The 15860-nt window shown below is 42.4% G+C and overlaps 2 protein-coding genes across 2 annotated transcripts; one reads left to right on the forward strand and one right to left on the reverse strand.

Moving 5' to 3' along the window:
- Positions 1-564: 564 nt before the first annotated feature.
- Positions 565-5442, forward strand: vsnl1b (visinin-like 1b). The gene is made up of 4 exons (XM_062468921.1): positions 565-787; positions 2646-2812; positions 3365-3580; positions 4059-5442. The coding sequence occupies exons 2-4, from the start codon at positions 2651-2653 to the stop codon at positions 4254-4256; spliced, it is 576 nt and encodes a 191-aa protein (XP_062324905.1). The 5' UTR covers positions 565-787; positions 2646-2650; the 3' UTR covers positions 4257-5442.
- smc6 (structural maintenance of chromosomes 6) lies at positions 5396-15606 on the reverse strand. Its single transcript, XM_062468920.1, has 27 exons — positions 15515-15606; positions 14787-14944; positions 14562-14679; positions 13648-13753; positions 13407-13543; positions 13092-13153; positions 12916-12996; positions 12733-12834; positions 12459-12578; positions 12179-12274; positions 11453-11599; positions 11236-11324; positions 10979-11149; positions 10390-10568; positions 10109-10310; positions 9799-9913; positions 9354-9514; positions 9092-9227; positions 8836-8916; positions 8556-8726; positions 8145-8282; positions 7883-8028; positions 7562-7687; positions 7345-7450; positions 6873-7025; positions 6577-6674; positions 5396-6376 (listed from the first exon to the last, which is right to left on the reverse strand). Exons 2-27 carry the CDS (start codon positions 14925-14927, stop codon positions 6286-6288), a joined length of 3273 nt encoding a protein of 1090 aa, XP_062324904.1. The 5' UTR covers positions 14928-14944; positions 15515-15606; the 3' UTR covers positions 5396-6285.
- Positions 15607-15860: the final 254 nt, after the last annotated feature.

The following is a 15860-nucleotide window of genomic DNA, read 5'->3' on the forward strand; positions in this document are numbered from 1 at the left end:
AACGGGTGCAATTGTCATAAGAGTGACCTGGGTTTAATCCCTAGTCAGTCACACTGATGTCATGACTCGGATATATCCCTACCCAGAACAGACCATCTAAGAAGGGTGTAGCCGAGGTGATTCGGAACTAGCCGTCGTGAAGTAGCCTATGGCCATGTGGGCTACTGTAAGGACACTACGTGTTGCTCTCCGACCATGTGTCCTCTTGGTCAAATGGTAGACTTGCAATCATGCTCTAAGACCTGGGATCAGTACCAGGATGGGAACATCTGAACTGAGGATGGAAGTGTAATTATTAGAACAAAGAAAACCCGAGTTTTAAGCAATCTATGCTCCCAGTAATATTATAATGAATGGGGGTTTGAGCAGTTATGCTGTGATTTTGGAAAATTAATCCTTTAATATTTAGGCCCATTCAATGTTGTTTTTCGGACCCGGCTCACAACACATTGCCTTGTCATCTTCTTACAGCCAATGCTAATTAATAAACCAAACAGTGGAGCAACACACAAGCAACACTGAATTTAAGATCAATTTGTGATGCACACGGGTGACGACGTGCCCTAGTCGCATAACATAACCAAAGACTAGCGTGGGATCGGTCCCTACTGCGCCTCCTCTGGAATATCATCGGAAAATCGTGAAATCCGGCATTTCTAACAGGAATTTATAGGGGATAATCCCATTTGATCAAACGCAATAATCAAGAGGTTATTTTCCCAGTTTATTCAGCAATAGCGCAGACGTCCATAGCAATAGGCTATAGCATCACCAACATTATATCAAGGTAAGAAGTATTGCCTGCATAGACGTATGTTTTATCGGCATCGAGCATGTTTCAAATTCTGGATCGCTTATGGCTAGAATAGGTCTAATTTATAATGTAACCGTGTTTTTTGTGTACATTTGTTTTTATATTTCAAAAAAAAAATTGAGGAGAGGTTTGCCATTGTGTTGTGTAGAGGTTTGGCACCTGCGCACCCATAAAACGAAGGCATTACGTTTAGCCTAAAAAATGGGAAATATTGTGTGTGGGGGGGGGGATGTGTCCTGTTAATGGATTATTATTAGATGTAATTTGTTTTTTTGTTAACTCTTATACCCAACAAGGTGTAAAAGATCCGTCATCTATTCTGCAATATTGGTGGTCCAGATTTTGCATATTTATTACACGATGTGCATGGTAAAATGTCAAGAGAAATACACGAAGGCACATTAGAATATGACATGCATTAACAGACCACTGCGTCGTTTCCATCGGAATGCGGTTGATCCTCCTTGTCCGGGCAGTGGCTTGAGTCTACCACAAACCAGAGATGTGACTGCTAGCGTGTGGGGATCAAAATTGCTCCTAATAGCCTACTTATTTTTTCCTCATTCATGTTGTTGCTGACGGTACGTGTTGTGGAAGGTATCTTGATAAACAGATTGGTAATTTAAGAGGGGCAAGTTGATTCCTCTGACACTGAGCCATGCCCTTAATCGCCTTCCTGTGAATATGTTCGTTTTGGCATCTCTGCAAAATGTTTGTCCTCAAGGTCATTCGATGCATTGTATTGGTCTTGGCTCATTAAGATACTATTGTGTAACATTTATCTTAAGCCACTGCTTTAGCACGAGTTGCATCATCTCGATTTACGTCTGTAAGGAGAGGTGGAGAGAAAAATTAAAAACGATCTTTAGACGTTTTAGAATGCATTGCAACACATTTTTTGTATGTAGAGCAAAAGGCCTGAGCCACTGCATGCTTGTGGAAAAGCACAGCTTCCTATGAGGTGCCCTCCGCAAAGGGGTGGTTTCTTGGTCTTGCCCTGCAAAGTGCTGTCAGCTTTGTGTTCTCCCTCACTGGAAATGAAAGAATGATTTGGACTGAGGTTTTGCATACACCCTGACGTCATAAACAATGTTTAGTAGGATTTGCCATGGGCTCAGTTTGTCAGGTTTGTCGACAAATACTAAATACTAGATAGTCAATTCAAGCTGGTGAGTCTGGCATCATTACTTCCCAAGGCAAGCTGATTCCCCTGTTTAATCGTTGAATAATTAGCCGTTGGCTGTGAATTACCGATCAATGATAAAGGACACGGCCTTGTGTCAGAGTGAGGAACCCTAAATAAGCAGAGAAGTTGCTGTCTCAGCCTGAAGCTTTGGCTTCCTTGCCACTGTTTGGCGGCACGATTTGAGGAACATGATAGCACTGTTATGATGGAGACACTTAACAAAGCTGCAATGGTGGCCGCAATCCTCTCGTTCCAGAGACCGCAGTGCTGGCGGATCTACGGAGCAGGAACAGACGGGAGGTTGGACAGAGTTGGGCTGAAGTGTTGGACACAGTGTTGATCAGTGTTGGACATAAGTTGTACTGTGGTATATCTGATCCTGATGGCAGTCCACTTCACTTCACATCAATACACTGTTTTAAAAGGCATGCTCTCACCAAGGTGTTGGGTGCCAAGCAGTCATCCTGGAGAACATTGATTGCATGTTCAGGGTTGATTGTGTCGATGCGTTGTGACAGGGCTGTTATTCTGCCTGTTTCATTGAATTGTTATTAACACGATAACTGTGTGATTGGGTTCTGGTCATGTTGTAGCTGGGTTCTGGTCACGTTGTGGCTGGGTTGTTCACCTGTGCTTGACCTGCAGGAACCATGGGGAAACAGAACAGCAAGCTGACTCCTGAGGTGATGGAGGATCTGGTGAAGAGCACAGAGTTCAACGAGCACGAGCTGAAGCAGTGGTACAAAGGCTTCCTGAAGGACTGTCCCAGCGGCAGGCTCAACTTGGATGAGTTCCAGCAGCTCTACGTCAAGGTGAGTACTGTCTAACTGATGCAGTTCTATGTAGAGGTGTGAAGTGTCAGTGTGATACAGCTCTATGGAATGGGGTGTTCTCAATGTGATGCAGCTCTATGTGAAAGTGTGTACTGTATGTGATGCAGCTCTATGTAAAGGTGTGAACGCTGTGTGATGCAGCCCTACATCAAGGTGAGTACTGTCTATGCGATGCAGCTCTATGTAAAGGTGTGTACAGTACATGTGATGCATGGTTACTGTTCTTTTTCAGGGTAATCACAGGGCAATGTTGCCTAGGACTGTGTGGTTTAGTACTAGGTCTGAGGATATTGTATTCATTTGTAGAGATCGTTTTTAAAGGCCTTTCGCACAAGACTGTGATAATCTGGAAGCATTGCCACAGCATTGATTAGCAAAAAGGATCCTTTGTTTCCCTCCAACTTTTATGAATGCTTAAGCCTTGAAATGGAGACATGGCACAATCCTTTATTATGAACCATTATCAGACACGATAATACCTCTGCGAAAGATTCTATTGTCTAATCCTAGTGGCGCTCTTGTCTGTTTCAGTTCTTCCCCTACGGTGACGCCTCAAAGTTTGCTCAGCATGCCTTCAGAACCTTTGACAAGAACAGTGACGGAACCATCGACTTCCGAGAGTTCATCTGCGCCCTGTCCATCACATCGCGTGGCAGCTTCGAGCAGAAGCTCAACTGGGCCTTCAACATGTATGATCTGGATGGCGACGGTAAAATCACACGGGTAGAGATGCTGGAGATCATTGAGGTGAGGATCCAGAGGTTTCACATCTTTGTATGTATGTATTTACAATTTGTAAGTACTGTGGTATTCTTGGTCCTACTCCTCTCAAATGTTTCCTAGCAGTCTATCTTTTTTGAATTTTCTACTTTATTTTGATAGTAACAGTTAGACAGAGACAAGAAAGGCAAGGAGAGAGAGAGGGGATAAAATGCAGGGAACCGCCCAGGCTGGAATCAAACCCAGGCCCCACCGATAAGGCTTTAGCCTATGTGGTAATCACTCTACTCGCCATGCCACCCATATGGTTCTGAATCTTAATTTCTACACATATAACATGCTGATACCTGTCTGATTAAAGTTCAGAGAACCAATAATACAAAGTGAGTTTCAGTATGAGGTGGTGCTGATGAATGGTCCGAGATGACCGTTCAAACCTTGAGCCTTTGAGTGCGTGAGTTCAGCAACAGCCTCCTTCATCCCTGTGTCTCGTCTGTGTGTGCAGGCCATTTACAAGATGGTGGGCACGGTGATCATGATGAAGATGAACGAGGACGGCCTGACACCAGAGCAGCGCGTGGACAGGATCTTCAGCAAGATGGATAAGAACAACGACGACCAGATCTCGTTGGATGAGTTCAAAGAGGCGGCGAAGAGCGACCCGTCTATTGTGCTCCTGTTGCAATGTGACATGCAGAAGTGAGGCTCGCCGCCCTGCCGTTGGCCTCGGCTCACTCCGGACAGCACCACACATTTCAATGTCTCATTTTCATTTCTGTCATTTCCACAGGAAAAAAAAATGCTTGGACTATTTTTCAATGGACGCGCTTCTTGTGGTTGTATGCATGAGAATGTTAAAAGCTGACTAATAATAATTTTGAATATGGCTATATACAATATCACACATTTATATTTCAAAACCTACCAATGTGAGTTGTGCAAAGTAATCCTGATCATTCCTATTTAACTTCACTTTAGCTTGTACCTCAGTGATGTGCTGCATTGACTTTTGTTCCTGCAGTATTTACGGTAGAATCCATGTGCAGCAGCTACTGTCTGCTTTACTTGCTAGTAACAAACAATAATTCCTATGATAATTGTAACTGTCTCTACTATACAGAGTTCTTGAGCCCGCGGAAATAGAGACTGCTGTCTGTTCCAAATGGTTTCAAACGTTGGAACTGGAAAGTAGGTTCTTTGCATGCATATGTTAAGTGTCAAAACTATAATCTCTTTAATTTTTTGCATCCTTAAGTGGGTATCAAAAAGTAGCCCTCTAAAACACGTTTGGTATTGTTGCATGGGATGTACAGTAGTGAGTCATCAGACCAGTAGTTTGTCTCCTGTGGGAGCATGCCCCCCCCCGTCCTCCCCCAGCACTCCCACTTCTTACTTATGTGTGTGTGCGCCACTCAAGTTCTTGAAAGACAGCTATTTGGTCCTGGTTGTCATCTCTGGTGGAGAGCAGTATTTTTATTGAGCGTTATATTGAGTTTTGATCCAACAATATGGAACAATAGAAAGATTAACAATTTCGAGATGATGCTTCACTCCCCATCTTTTGTTACACTTCTGAAATAAAAAATAGGCCATCATCACAATGCTGGGTACCCTATTACAACAAATTTTTCCTATATAATTTAGATACAAATAACATAATTAATAGTACATATCAATATGTTTACAGAGATTAAGAGCACTGCTAAATGTTACAATCTTGGCTGTAATCCTGGGTGGTCAGAGCTCCCCAATGGAAACTGGCTCTTTTTCGAGTTCACCCAAAGGAAAAGCCTTACATATGTTTACTGGACATTCTGCATTCCAACTTACGATACTTTTGTAAAAACAACTTTTTATTGAAAGTTTCATCTTATAATTAATTGACTAAATCCTCAGAATCTTGAGGATGCAGAAAGGCCACTGAGACACAACAGCGACTGTTGTCCGGGTCAGTTGGAGAGGAAGGTTTCGGAGCGGGCTACGTGTACCTTGAAATAGTACTTTTCGTTTGACAGTTCCAGGTTGACTTTCCCAGGCTATGCAAGCATGGGCCGAGGGTCTGCTTGTAGTTAACACAGCACAGTGGAAGTTACACTGCTTCTCAGTTATGGAGACAGCATCATTGAGACCAAAACCCACATTGTCGATTAGTCTATTGTTTGCACAATATAATCCAAACTTCATGTCAAAATCTTTGTCTAGTAAATGTTTCTACTGAATATGAAAGATCTAAATCAAAACATAAGTGACCGTATTTCTTTTGTTCTTTTATACATGTGGCATGTGTTGCACACTAAATTACATGGTTACATTACGTATGTAGTGATTAAAATCAATAAAATATATATATGGGCTTTTTCAAAAGGCATGGTCTCACAGGTGCCGTTAATGGGATGGATGAATATTATAACAGTTTAGATGTGACTAGAATTTCCAATCTGTCAGTGTCTATCCATGTACTGTGTTCTCTCTGTATTCGGCAATTGGACTTCTACAAAAGATTTCTACAGGATATGAATAGTATGGCAAGAACAGTATAAAACCAGAGCTACAATCGAATCAGCAAAACAAACAAACTTTACAAGACACATGACACTCCAAAATATCACATACAGTATAACACTTTTTTCAAAACACGTTATTGTTGCTGAAGAATTAAATGTAGCATTATACAGTCTATAATTATTCACACCCAGAGAGGCTACAGTTAGTACTATAGTTATACTGTACAGTTAGTCTGAACCTTCTTCACCAGTGTGACTCCTTTCCCTCTCCGGGTCCTGAAGATGATGGATCTTGATATGGCTACTTTTCGGTAGATTACTAAAATGCACATGAGAAACCAAGCATATAAAATAATTATAATCAACCATGCAAATCATTTAGCAATGACCAGTTAGCTTTTTACTGTATGCCTTGAACACCCAAGACCCTAGACAGTTGCCAACAAAGAGGTCTGTCTTTGAACAGCTCAAAATGGTTTGTTTGACTAACGCTATCTAATTTCACAAGGAGAAGATTACCTTGTGGTCAGAGGAGTGATGAAGATGAACTGACGAAGATGTTGCCGCTCTGAAAGTTCCAGAAGGAGATCCAACGAGATCCTGCGATTGTGCATATCCTGCAAGAGGATAAAAAAAGGATTTTATTTTCACTACACAATCTACAATTGTATGTTCAGGAAATGGTACCTCAGCTACCCTCATCACTGGTTTATTGTAGCAGTAGGGTTAGGGTTATACAATACAGTTTGCATTTTCATACCAGACTGGACAGGAGATGTAAACAAGGTGTAAACAGGTAAATATGGGGTGCTCACCATGTAGACGTCAAACTCGTCCAGGCACCTGAAGGGGGACTCGGTGATCTCCCACAGGGAGAGGATGAAGCAGACAGTCGAAAAGGAGCGCTCCCCTCCGGACAGCGAGCGCATGTCGCTCATGCTGTCGTTCTCCCGACCGGGCGGTTTAACCTAGTCCAGAGAGTCCAAATTTTTTTTATCATAAAGGTTATACGAACCCATCAGCTGACATGTCTCAGTCTCTAACATACAGTAAGGACTGTACTACAAATCTCAGAGAGGTCTACCCATGTGGGGCAGAGCTGCCCAACCCTCTTTCTGTAGAGCTACCCTCCTGGAGGTTTGGCTTCAACCCCCATCTTTGTAACTAGCTAATGATTAAACCAGCATGCTAATTTGGGGGTCAGGGAAGGTCTGCTCTCCAGGAATAGGGCTAGGAGTCCCTGATGTAGGGGATCGATCAAGGAGGAACACTGATGCTACACAGTACCGATATTGAGAGTGTCTCGTTGTTGTGGTCGAACATCATGGAGCCACAGCAGCTCATCTTGAACAGGAAGTTGTTGAAGTACAACTTGCATCTCACAGAGAGGGACCTGAGGAACGAGGAAAACAACACGCTACAACTTGAAAGGCCTGAACCAAAGTCATCACGTGACCCATTTGATTTCAGTGAAAGCTTTTGATCGGTTAAATGAATGTGTTACCTGCGCATCATTTTATATCTGTTCTGTCTGTCAGACATGATGTTATCAAGGCGGTCGATGAACTTCTTCAGATCTCTCACTTGGTTGGACTTGTCTCTGTAGTTGGTAAGGGCCTCAGCATACTCGCTTATTAAAAGACCACAGGGTTGTCAACAACAAGCAAATAGTCATGTTTCATGTAAACTAACCAACAACCATACAAGTTCAATCAAAATCAGGCAAGAAAAGCTTTTAAGAGCATTCCGTGGAACAACAGTGATTGATTAACTGATTGATTGAGGGACTGATGTGTGGAGGTGGTCCATGAGAGCTGGACCTTACCGGACCACCTGCTCCTGGTCTCCATGGCTGCTCTCCTGGACACTGATCCTCTTCCTCAACCGTGTGATCTCGGTGTCGATGCTTTTGGCACTGCGATTCACGTCCTGGCGCTCTTGGCTGATCTCCTTGGCCTTGGCCACATATTCCTAGAAACCAGTTGTTATTGTTCATCTTTTTCTGTTTTAACATGCCAGTACATTACACCTACACATGGAATGAAGGTCATGTCATATTCTTTGGGAAAGAAATACAAAAATAATACCTTCATCTCCTCTTCTTTCGAAGCTAGCTCCATTCTCATAGCTTGGATATTGTCTTGGTGACCTTTTAGCTTGCTCTCCAGAACACTCAGGTTCCGCTCGTGTTTGGAACACTCTGCCTCCATCTTGGCCTGCTCTTCCTGTTGCACCGAGAAAACACAACAAACACCAGACACAAATGACAAAAGATTGTTTTGACATTTATATAAGAATAGTTTCATGAGAATGGCAGAGCCTTAAAGCATGACAGATTGTATATTAGTGGCGGCAAAAATCTGTATACTTCTATTCTTCAATCAATCAAAACTTTTATCACAGACTCAGGGTCCCGTTAAATTACAAGACAATACATTAAATAATGATTGAGGAATACCTTGTTTTCCATTTCCAACAAACATTCACTCCATTCTTACCTTTAAAGGGTCCATTTCTTCTGCCAGCTGGTCTAATCTAGCTCTCATATCAGAATACTGCTTATCTATATCCATCACTGCTTTGGCATGTTTGTCTAGCACCTCCTTGGATTCATGCACAGTTTGTTTTTCGGATTCAATTTTCTGATTGTTCTCTTGTGCCACTTCTTCCTGCAATGTTTGAGCGATTGAACAAATCACATTTCAATAGTATCCACAGTTGATTATGCAGTAGATAATAATTAGTTTCATGAACAAACAAAACAATTCAAGGTTTTACCAACGAGCTGATGTCATCGATCTGCTCCTCCTCAACGTTCTCCAGCTCTGTTAAACTGGCTTTGACCTGGTTCACCAAAGCCTGAAGTAAAAACAAGCGCCCAGGCTCAGACAGTTAGACATCCTACAACTGAACAAAACATCACATCCTGAACCAAAACACAGAAAGTCACCCGGTGGGTGTTTTTAGTTTAGCCCTTGCTGCCTGTGCTTCCACTTGTCAGAGACCTCGGCCCCACCTCTGAGCCCCACATTACCAAAGTCTTCTTCAGCGCCATGATGTTGCTGTGCAGCCGGCCCTCCATGTGCTGTATGTCCTCCTTCACAGAGCCCAGGTGGAGCTTGAACCTGGACAGTTGAGCTGTGTGGTTCTCCAACTCTGACTCCACCATGCTGCGAATACCGAGCGAGAGAGAGCGAGAGCGAGAGAGCGAGAGATTGTGAGAGACAGACAGAGAGAGAGAGAGAAAGAAAGAACCAAAATGTTCAAAATCGCCAACAATCCTTTTTTTCTCTTACCGTAGTTCTGTTTCCAGATCTCCACCAAGATACTTGGCCATGCTGTACTCTGCGGTGTAGTAGCGGTTTGGGTAGACCTGGTCTCCTTCCACAGTGAACGCTTCGCGGCAGTTCCTAGGAGGGGTGCCTTGCTGCATCACTTTCCTGGCTGCACTCTTCTCCTGTGATGCATGGTAACACACAGTTACCATGCATTAGTTAGATGCCTGAGCGGTTAAGGAGTCGGGCTATTAAACAGAAGGTTGTTGGTTCGATTCCCGGCCGTGCAAAATGACATTGTGTCCTTGGGCAAGGCACATTCACCCTACTTGCCTCGGGAGAATGTCCCTGTACTTACTGTATGTCGCTCTGGATAAGAGCGTCTGCTAAATGACTAAATGTAAATGTAATCACCAAAAAACCAGCGTGTTTGCATGTAATAAAATCTAAACAGACGCTTACGTACTTTGATGATCAGAATGGATTCTATGCCCCTCATGTCAATTAGACAGTTGGTGATGATTGGACTAGATATGATGAGGGAGTCAAGCACTGAAGGGTAATCAGGATGTTTGACTCCACTGAAACACAAGATGCAAAGATGTCATGGACTTATACAAACATTTCTTGAACTAAAACACAAACATTTTGTGGTTTTCTTGATAGCAATAAATATTTACGGTTAGTCATTGTTTGTCTCATCATGGAAAAAATAATAAAAATAACAATAACGTTTCTTTTAGACCACATTCCAAAGCCAAGGTGATCTTGATTACCGTCCTTGAGTTTTGTAAACTCGCTCTGTGAAAGGGCTGACGATTATCTGGGGCCTGCTGCCTTTAGAGAAATAGAGAGACATCAGTTCCTGGAGGACTGACTCGTCTTTGTAGTTGTCGCAGCAGAAGGTTTTCATGAAGCTGCGCAGGCAGCTCTCCACCGCCACAGCTAGCATGGGGTCCTTCAGGTTGATGCATGCCCCTGCAGAAGACAAACTTTCAGCTACAGACACTTTTGGAAAACATTCTTGAAACACCTCTGGGGTGGATGTTGGCGTCACCTATGGGGCCAATGGGCTTCTTGATGAAGCGTCCTTTGCTGTGAGCCTTGTCTATAGTGTCAAGCAGGTCGGGGATGTGGTCGCCGAACCTCTTGAGTTTATTGGAGCGACTGGCCAGCAGCTGGTTCTTTCGCTTCAGTTTTACCTCAAACGAAACCTGTATGTTCTTCTCTTCCAGTCTAGAGCATGACATTGGAATTAGGTTAGTCTGTCAAACTGCTGACAGCTTTATGCCTGTTTGATTTTAGTGCCCTTTCACAACTGCTTTACGTAGTCTGGAACAAGAGAGACATTGATAATCGCATTTGTATCGTATGACAAAAACTGACGGTCATGGAAATGTAAATGAAAATAGGCCCAGATTCACTTGAATATGATGTGTACCCACCTGTCACAGCAAACCAAACAAAGCCAAGTTCGAAACTAAATCTCCACACAAGTTACAAGTGAAAGCCGTTTAAGTCGGCATTTTGGCCTTGTACACGCAACAGATGAATATTTCAAATGTCAAGACTACTTTTTGGTTCCCAGTGTGGTCTGTGTGGGGTGTACATGAAAAGGCTTGCAAGGTAATTCTGTTCTGACGTACCTCAACTTGTCCAGCTCCTCCTTTCCCTTGAAAAGCGCCTGCTGCTTGTCCTTGATCCCCTGATTCAGCTCTGGTAACTCTTTCTCAAGCTTTTCAAGCTGTTCCTTCAGAGTGGATATCTTCTGCAGACGCTTGGTGTGCTCTGCCTCTGCCTCACTGTTCTGACTCCCTCTGTCAGGGAAGGTCAAAGGTTGCATTTTCAGTGGATCCCACATGCAAATATTAACAGGGCCTTTTAAAAGAAACAACCAACTCACATATTTTTGGCCTTATCAATCCTCTCCTGAAGAAGACTCTGTTCCTTCTCCGACTGTTTCAGTTTGTTCTGAGCTCGGATGTAAACCACCTGCAGCACAGTTTTGACTAAATAAAAACACATCAAAGAAACCAGATATACTTTCGAAGCTAAAGAACAGTGGTACTGAAGGAAAGGTCTGAGCAGTGGCAGTGTAGCCTTAGACAGCAGCACTGCACCTCTTGTTCTTTGTGAGCTTTGTTCTTTGTCTTCTTTTCTCCTTTCAACTTCAACCTGTCTTCTGACAAGGACTCCTCTTCTGCTCTCAGGCTGTCAAGGTTCTGCTGGTTGTCCCGGAGTTTCTCCTCAGCCTGACTGACTTTTTCCTGGATGGAGGAAGGGAGACAAAAGTTGGAAAGTTGGACTTGAATAAACGATGCTTTAAAAGGGGTCATAGAATGATTTTATAGGGTATTTCACACTGTTCCTTAAGGTTTCCGAATAGGGTATGTAACATTGGTTGGTCTGAAAATGAAGCGGGTGCTGTTCTATGCGCCCTAATGCAACCCTGTCAAATAGGACTATAATGAAACGAGAGGTTTTCTCCTTTTTATCATGAATATTTAGATGAGCTGCGCGCTGATTGGTTGGTTTACATCGAGTGAAGCTTCGGAGCATAGACGCAACATCCAACCAGAGCCAAATAAGGTACAGCCACCAAGTTGACGTCAACTCGGTGCTTCTTTGGGAATCGCCAGTTTTACAGCGGCAGTTTCAAATTGTGAGATTTGCATAGGAAAGAGGTGTCAATGGGACTTGAGGTTCTCTGTATGTCCATTTTACCCACAAACTGTCGTTATTCAACTATGACAAGGTAAACTCGGATTTGCATTCTATGACCCCTTTAAACAAAACCCATCTGATGTGATTCTGTGTTTTAAAGGCCCCAGAGCTCCCATGCATACCTGACAGAGCTGTAGGTTTTCTTTGTGCTTGTGGATACTTTCCTCTAACTCTACATCTTCCTGTAGCTGCTCTACTATCCTCTCCTTCTCTCTGACCTGGACATAGAACATAGCATTAATTCAAAGTTCCAACAGCATTCTCCCACAGTTGTAAAAGCCTAATTTCACAGAGTTTAGCAACTATTAACATGCAATCTATCAACATGTTCCTTCAGGTTTCTAACTAAGCAAATATATTGATATCACTGGTGAAATGGATAGGAAACGCATGTAAACACACCAAGCACCAAGCCATCTTCTTCTTCAGGTCCTCTAAGACTGTCTTGATTTCCCCAAGGGTTGACAGGTTTTCATACCTCTCCTTCTTCTGCAGGAACTCCTGTTTGAGGTCTTTAAGACACTAAACACAAAACAGTGTGGAAACACATCACAGAGACTCAATTCTGGGACAATCTACCATTTCCGCATATTTATTTACATTGACCTAGAACTTCTTTCATAGAGTGTTTATACTATTGTTCTTATACAGTGCATCTCTGTTAGCGAAGCCTTACCTCCTCCTGCCTCTCCACCTGCTCGCGTGTCATAGCTTTGGTGTGCTTGATGTGGATGTAGTCCCTCTTCATCTGCTCCAGTAGGGTGGCTTTCATGAAGAACTTCACACAACGCATTGAGCACACACTTAGATTCCTACATCGATGTACACAGGGATATGCGTAATTGTAACCGTGCATTACCTTGTATTTGTCCGATTCACTTTTTGAATGCAGAAACTGCTTGCTCATTTCTTGGTTGAGAATTGAGACAGGGTTGTCGACCTGTGACATGTTTTCGATGTTAATGAGGTCTTCCATGTATGAGTAAAACATCAGGATTTACATTAACTGAAGATGACAAACCACAGAGTACGAACCTGTATATTGAAGTGGTCTAAAATGGCGGTCATTTCCTCTTTTTTATTTGAAACTAGATGCCCTGTAATACACAACATAATAAAGTATAAATATGACTTCAACATTACAAGGAATAATACCATTTGAATAATACCAACACATTGCATACCTCTACTTCATGTACAGTTTCAAAATCAATCAGAGACCAAGAACTCTTGTCTCTCATTAATAAATAGACAGTGAGACAAACTAACAGACTGACTATTTTTAAGAAAGACAGACTAACCAACTGACAAGTATTTAATTGACAGATAGAATAATATGCTGAGTAGTACCTGATTTGCTCTTTAATCTACATGTCCGAACACCATCACTTGAAATCCGTTGCTCTATGGAAATGCATTCTCCATACACCTCCCGTTTGTATGCATCCGGCCCTCTGTTTCGCAGTTTCACTGTGATGTCGGCAGTGCTAGACACAAAGAACAAGTGAACATCTGGTTTGACGTATTCATAGCTGCTTTCTGATGACCTTCAAACATAATCAGTTGTCAGTGGACACTCTTGTAAACTTACCTCTCTCCGTGCTTCACAAAGCCTTTCAACGACACTCCTCGGTTGGTGGTGGTGGCCTTTCCTCCAAGGCCCACAATCAGCGCGGTCAGGATGGCACTCTTTCCACCTAAAGAATCAGTCATACTGCTAGCATGTAAAACTGTATACATAAAAAATGTCCCTACTGGTACAGTATACACTCACTGGCCACTTTATTAGGTACACCTCGCTAGTACTGGGTTGGACCCCATTTTGCCTTCAGAACTTCCTTAATTCTTCGTGGCATACTTTCAACAAGGTGTTGGAAACATTCCTCTGAAATCGAGACTCATCAGACCAGGCAACTTTTTTCCAATCTTCTATTGTCCAATTATGGTGAGCCTGTGCGAATTGTAGTCCCCGTTTCCAGTTCTTAGCTGACAGGAGTGGCACCCAGTGTAGTCTTCTGCTGCTGTAGCCCATCTGCTTCAAGGTTCGACGTGTTGTGAGTTCAGAAATGGTATTCTGCATACCTTGGTTGTAATGAGTGGTTATTTGAGTTACTGTTACCTTTCTATCATCTCGAACCAGTCTGCCCATTCTCCTCTGACATCAACAAGGCATTTTTGTCCACACAACTGCCGCTCACTGAATATTTTCTCTTTTTCGGACCCTTCTCTGTAAACCCTAGAGATGGTTGTGCGTGAAAATCCCAGTAGATCAGCAGTTTCGGAAGTACTCAGATGAGCCCGTCTGGCACCAACAACCAGCAAGGTGTCTTGACCACGTCTACATGCCTAAATGCATTGAGTTGCTGCCATGTGATTGGCTGATTAGCTGTTTGTATTAACAAGCAATTGAAGAGGCGTGGCCGGTGAGTGTATATATATACCCACACACACGCATATATATGCGGTATACATACAGTAGACTATATAAATATTTTTTTTTCTTACTTCCATTGTTTCCAACAATAAAGTTCACATGAGGGCCAAACTGGAATGGACCTAGCAAATGGTGACACATAAAATTCTTTACGGTGATGCTTTCAATGACGCCGATATCCCCAGAACCCTACAAAATATAATCAAAAAGACCACCATTAGTTGTGAAGATTTATGATTCAGGAATTGCAGTTGTAACCTGTAGCTACAGTAACTACATCATTAAGAATCACTGACAGTGGGAGCGATCGAAAGATCGTTGAATTTGAGTGAATCCCTTTCATCCACTGTATCTTCTCTCTGGGAGTCCTCAGATTCCACTCTGCGGTTTTTGATGGATGGCGTATCACTCAAAGATTTAGCTTTCCTTTTGCTCATTTTGAAAGCTGAAACCTCTGAAAGAAAATATAATGGTTGCACACTTTCAGGAGCATGATTCAAAAATGATGTGAGCTCTAATAAAAACAAAGAATTAATAGGGCACATATCTTCCTGGTATTCCTAGTAATCCTAGTAGTATTTAGAAAAATATTTACAGAAGCAGGCACGTTGAATGTAAAGTCTGAAATTGTAAACTTAGTAGTTAACGGCAGGAAGTCGTTTTACCAGAACGCTCACACGGGATCCATACATGTCTTAACCTGCAGGTGCAGTTCATATTATCTGGTGATAATGTCAACACTTCGTGTCAGGATCTATAAAATCTGCAACTGTGTCAATGTTATTTTACTTGACAGCTTCAATAACTGAATTTAAAGATTGCGGATCGATATAAAATAAACTCACGATGAAACTCACGATGAAACTCAATGTTTTTATTGTAAGGAGTTTTTACGACTCCCTTAGAATAAAGCTAATATATGTACACACCGCCTGCTGTTATGCTGCTATACTCAATAAGTTAAGTTTAATTAACAACAAAGTAAAAGTCCAAAAAATGTAAAAAACTTTTTTTACATACGCACCCTTCAAGTTCGAGACTTCCTGGTTAACACATTGTTGCCTGACAAGTGGAATAGTGGGTGTGTCTTTGACGGTTAATAATCGACCCGATTTAGGATCTGCAGTTCTGCAGTGCATCATCGTATACTATTTTTATTTAGAAAAAATGTGGAACCCCACATTTTCCTGACACACATTTTTTACGTGATAGGCCTACTGGTAGCCATAGTGCGGCAAGCAAGCGTTATAGAGGTCAAATGAGGAAGTTGCGCACAAAGATAGTGAAGTGTGGAACTGTAGACTCATGCAAATTATTGCGCAACTGAGTCTCAGTTTTAAAAACACAATGTAGATGAGATCGTTCCGTCC

This window comes from Osmerus eperlanus, chromosome 9, assembly GCF_963692335.1.
Source record: "Osmerus eperlanus chromosome 9, fOsmEpe2.1, whole genome shotgun sequence".
NCBI classification, from domain to species: domain Eukaryota; kingdom Metazoa; phylum Chordata; class Actinopteri; order Osmeriformes; family Osmeridae; genus Osmerus; species Osmerus eperlanus.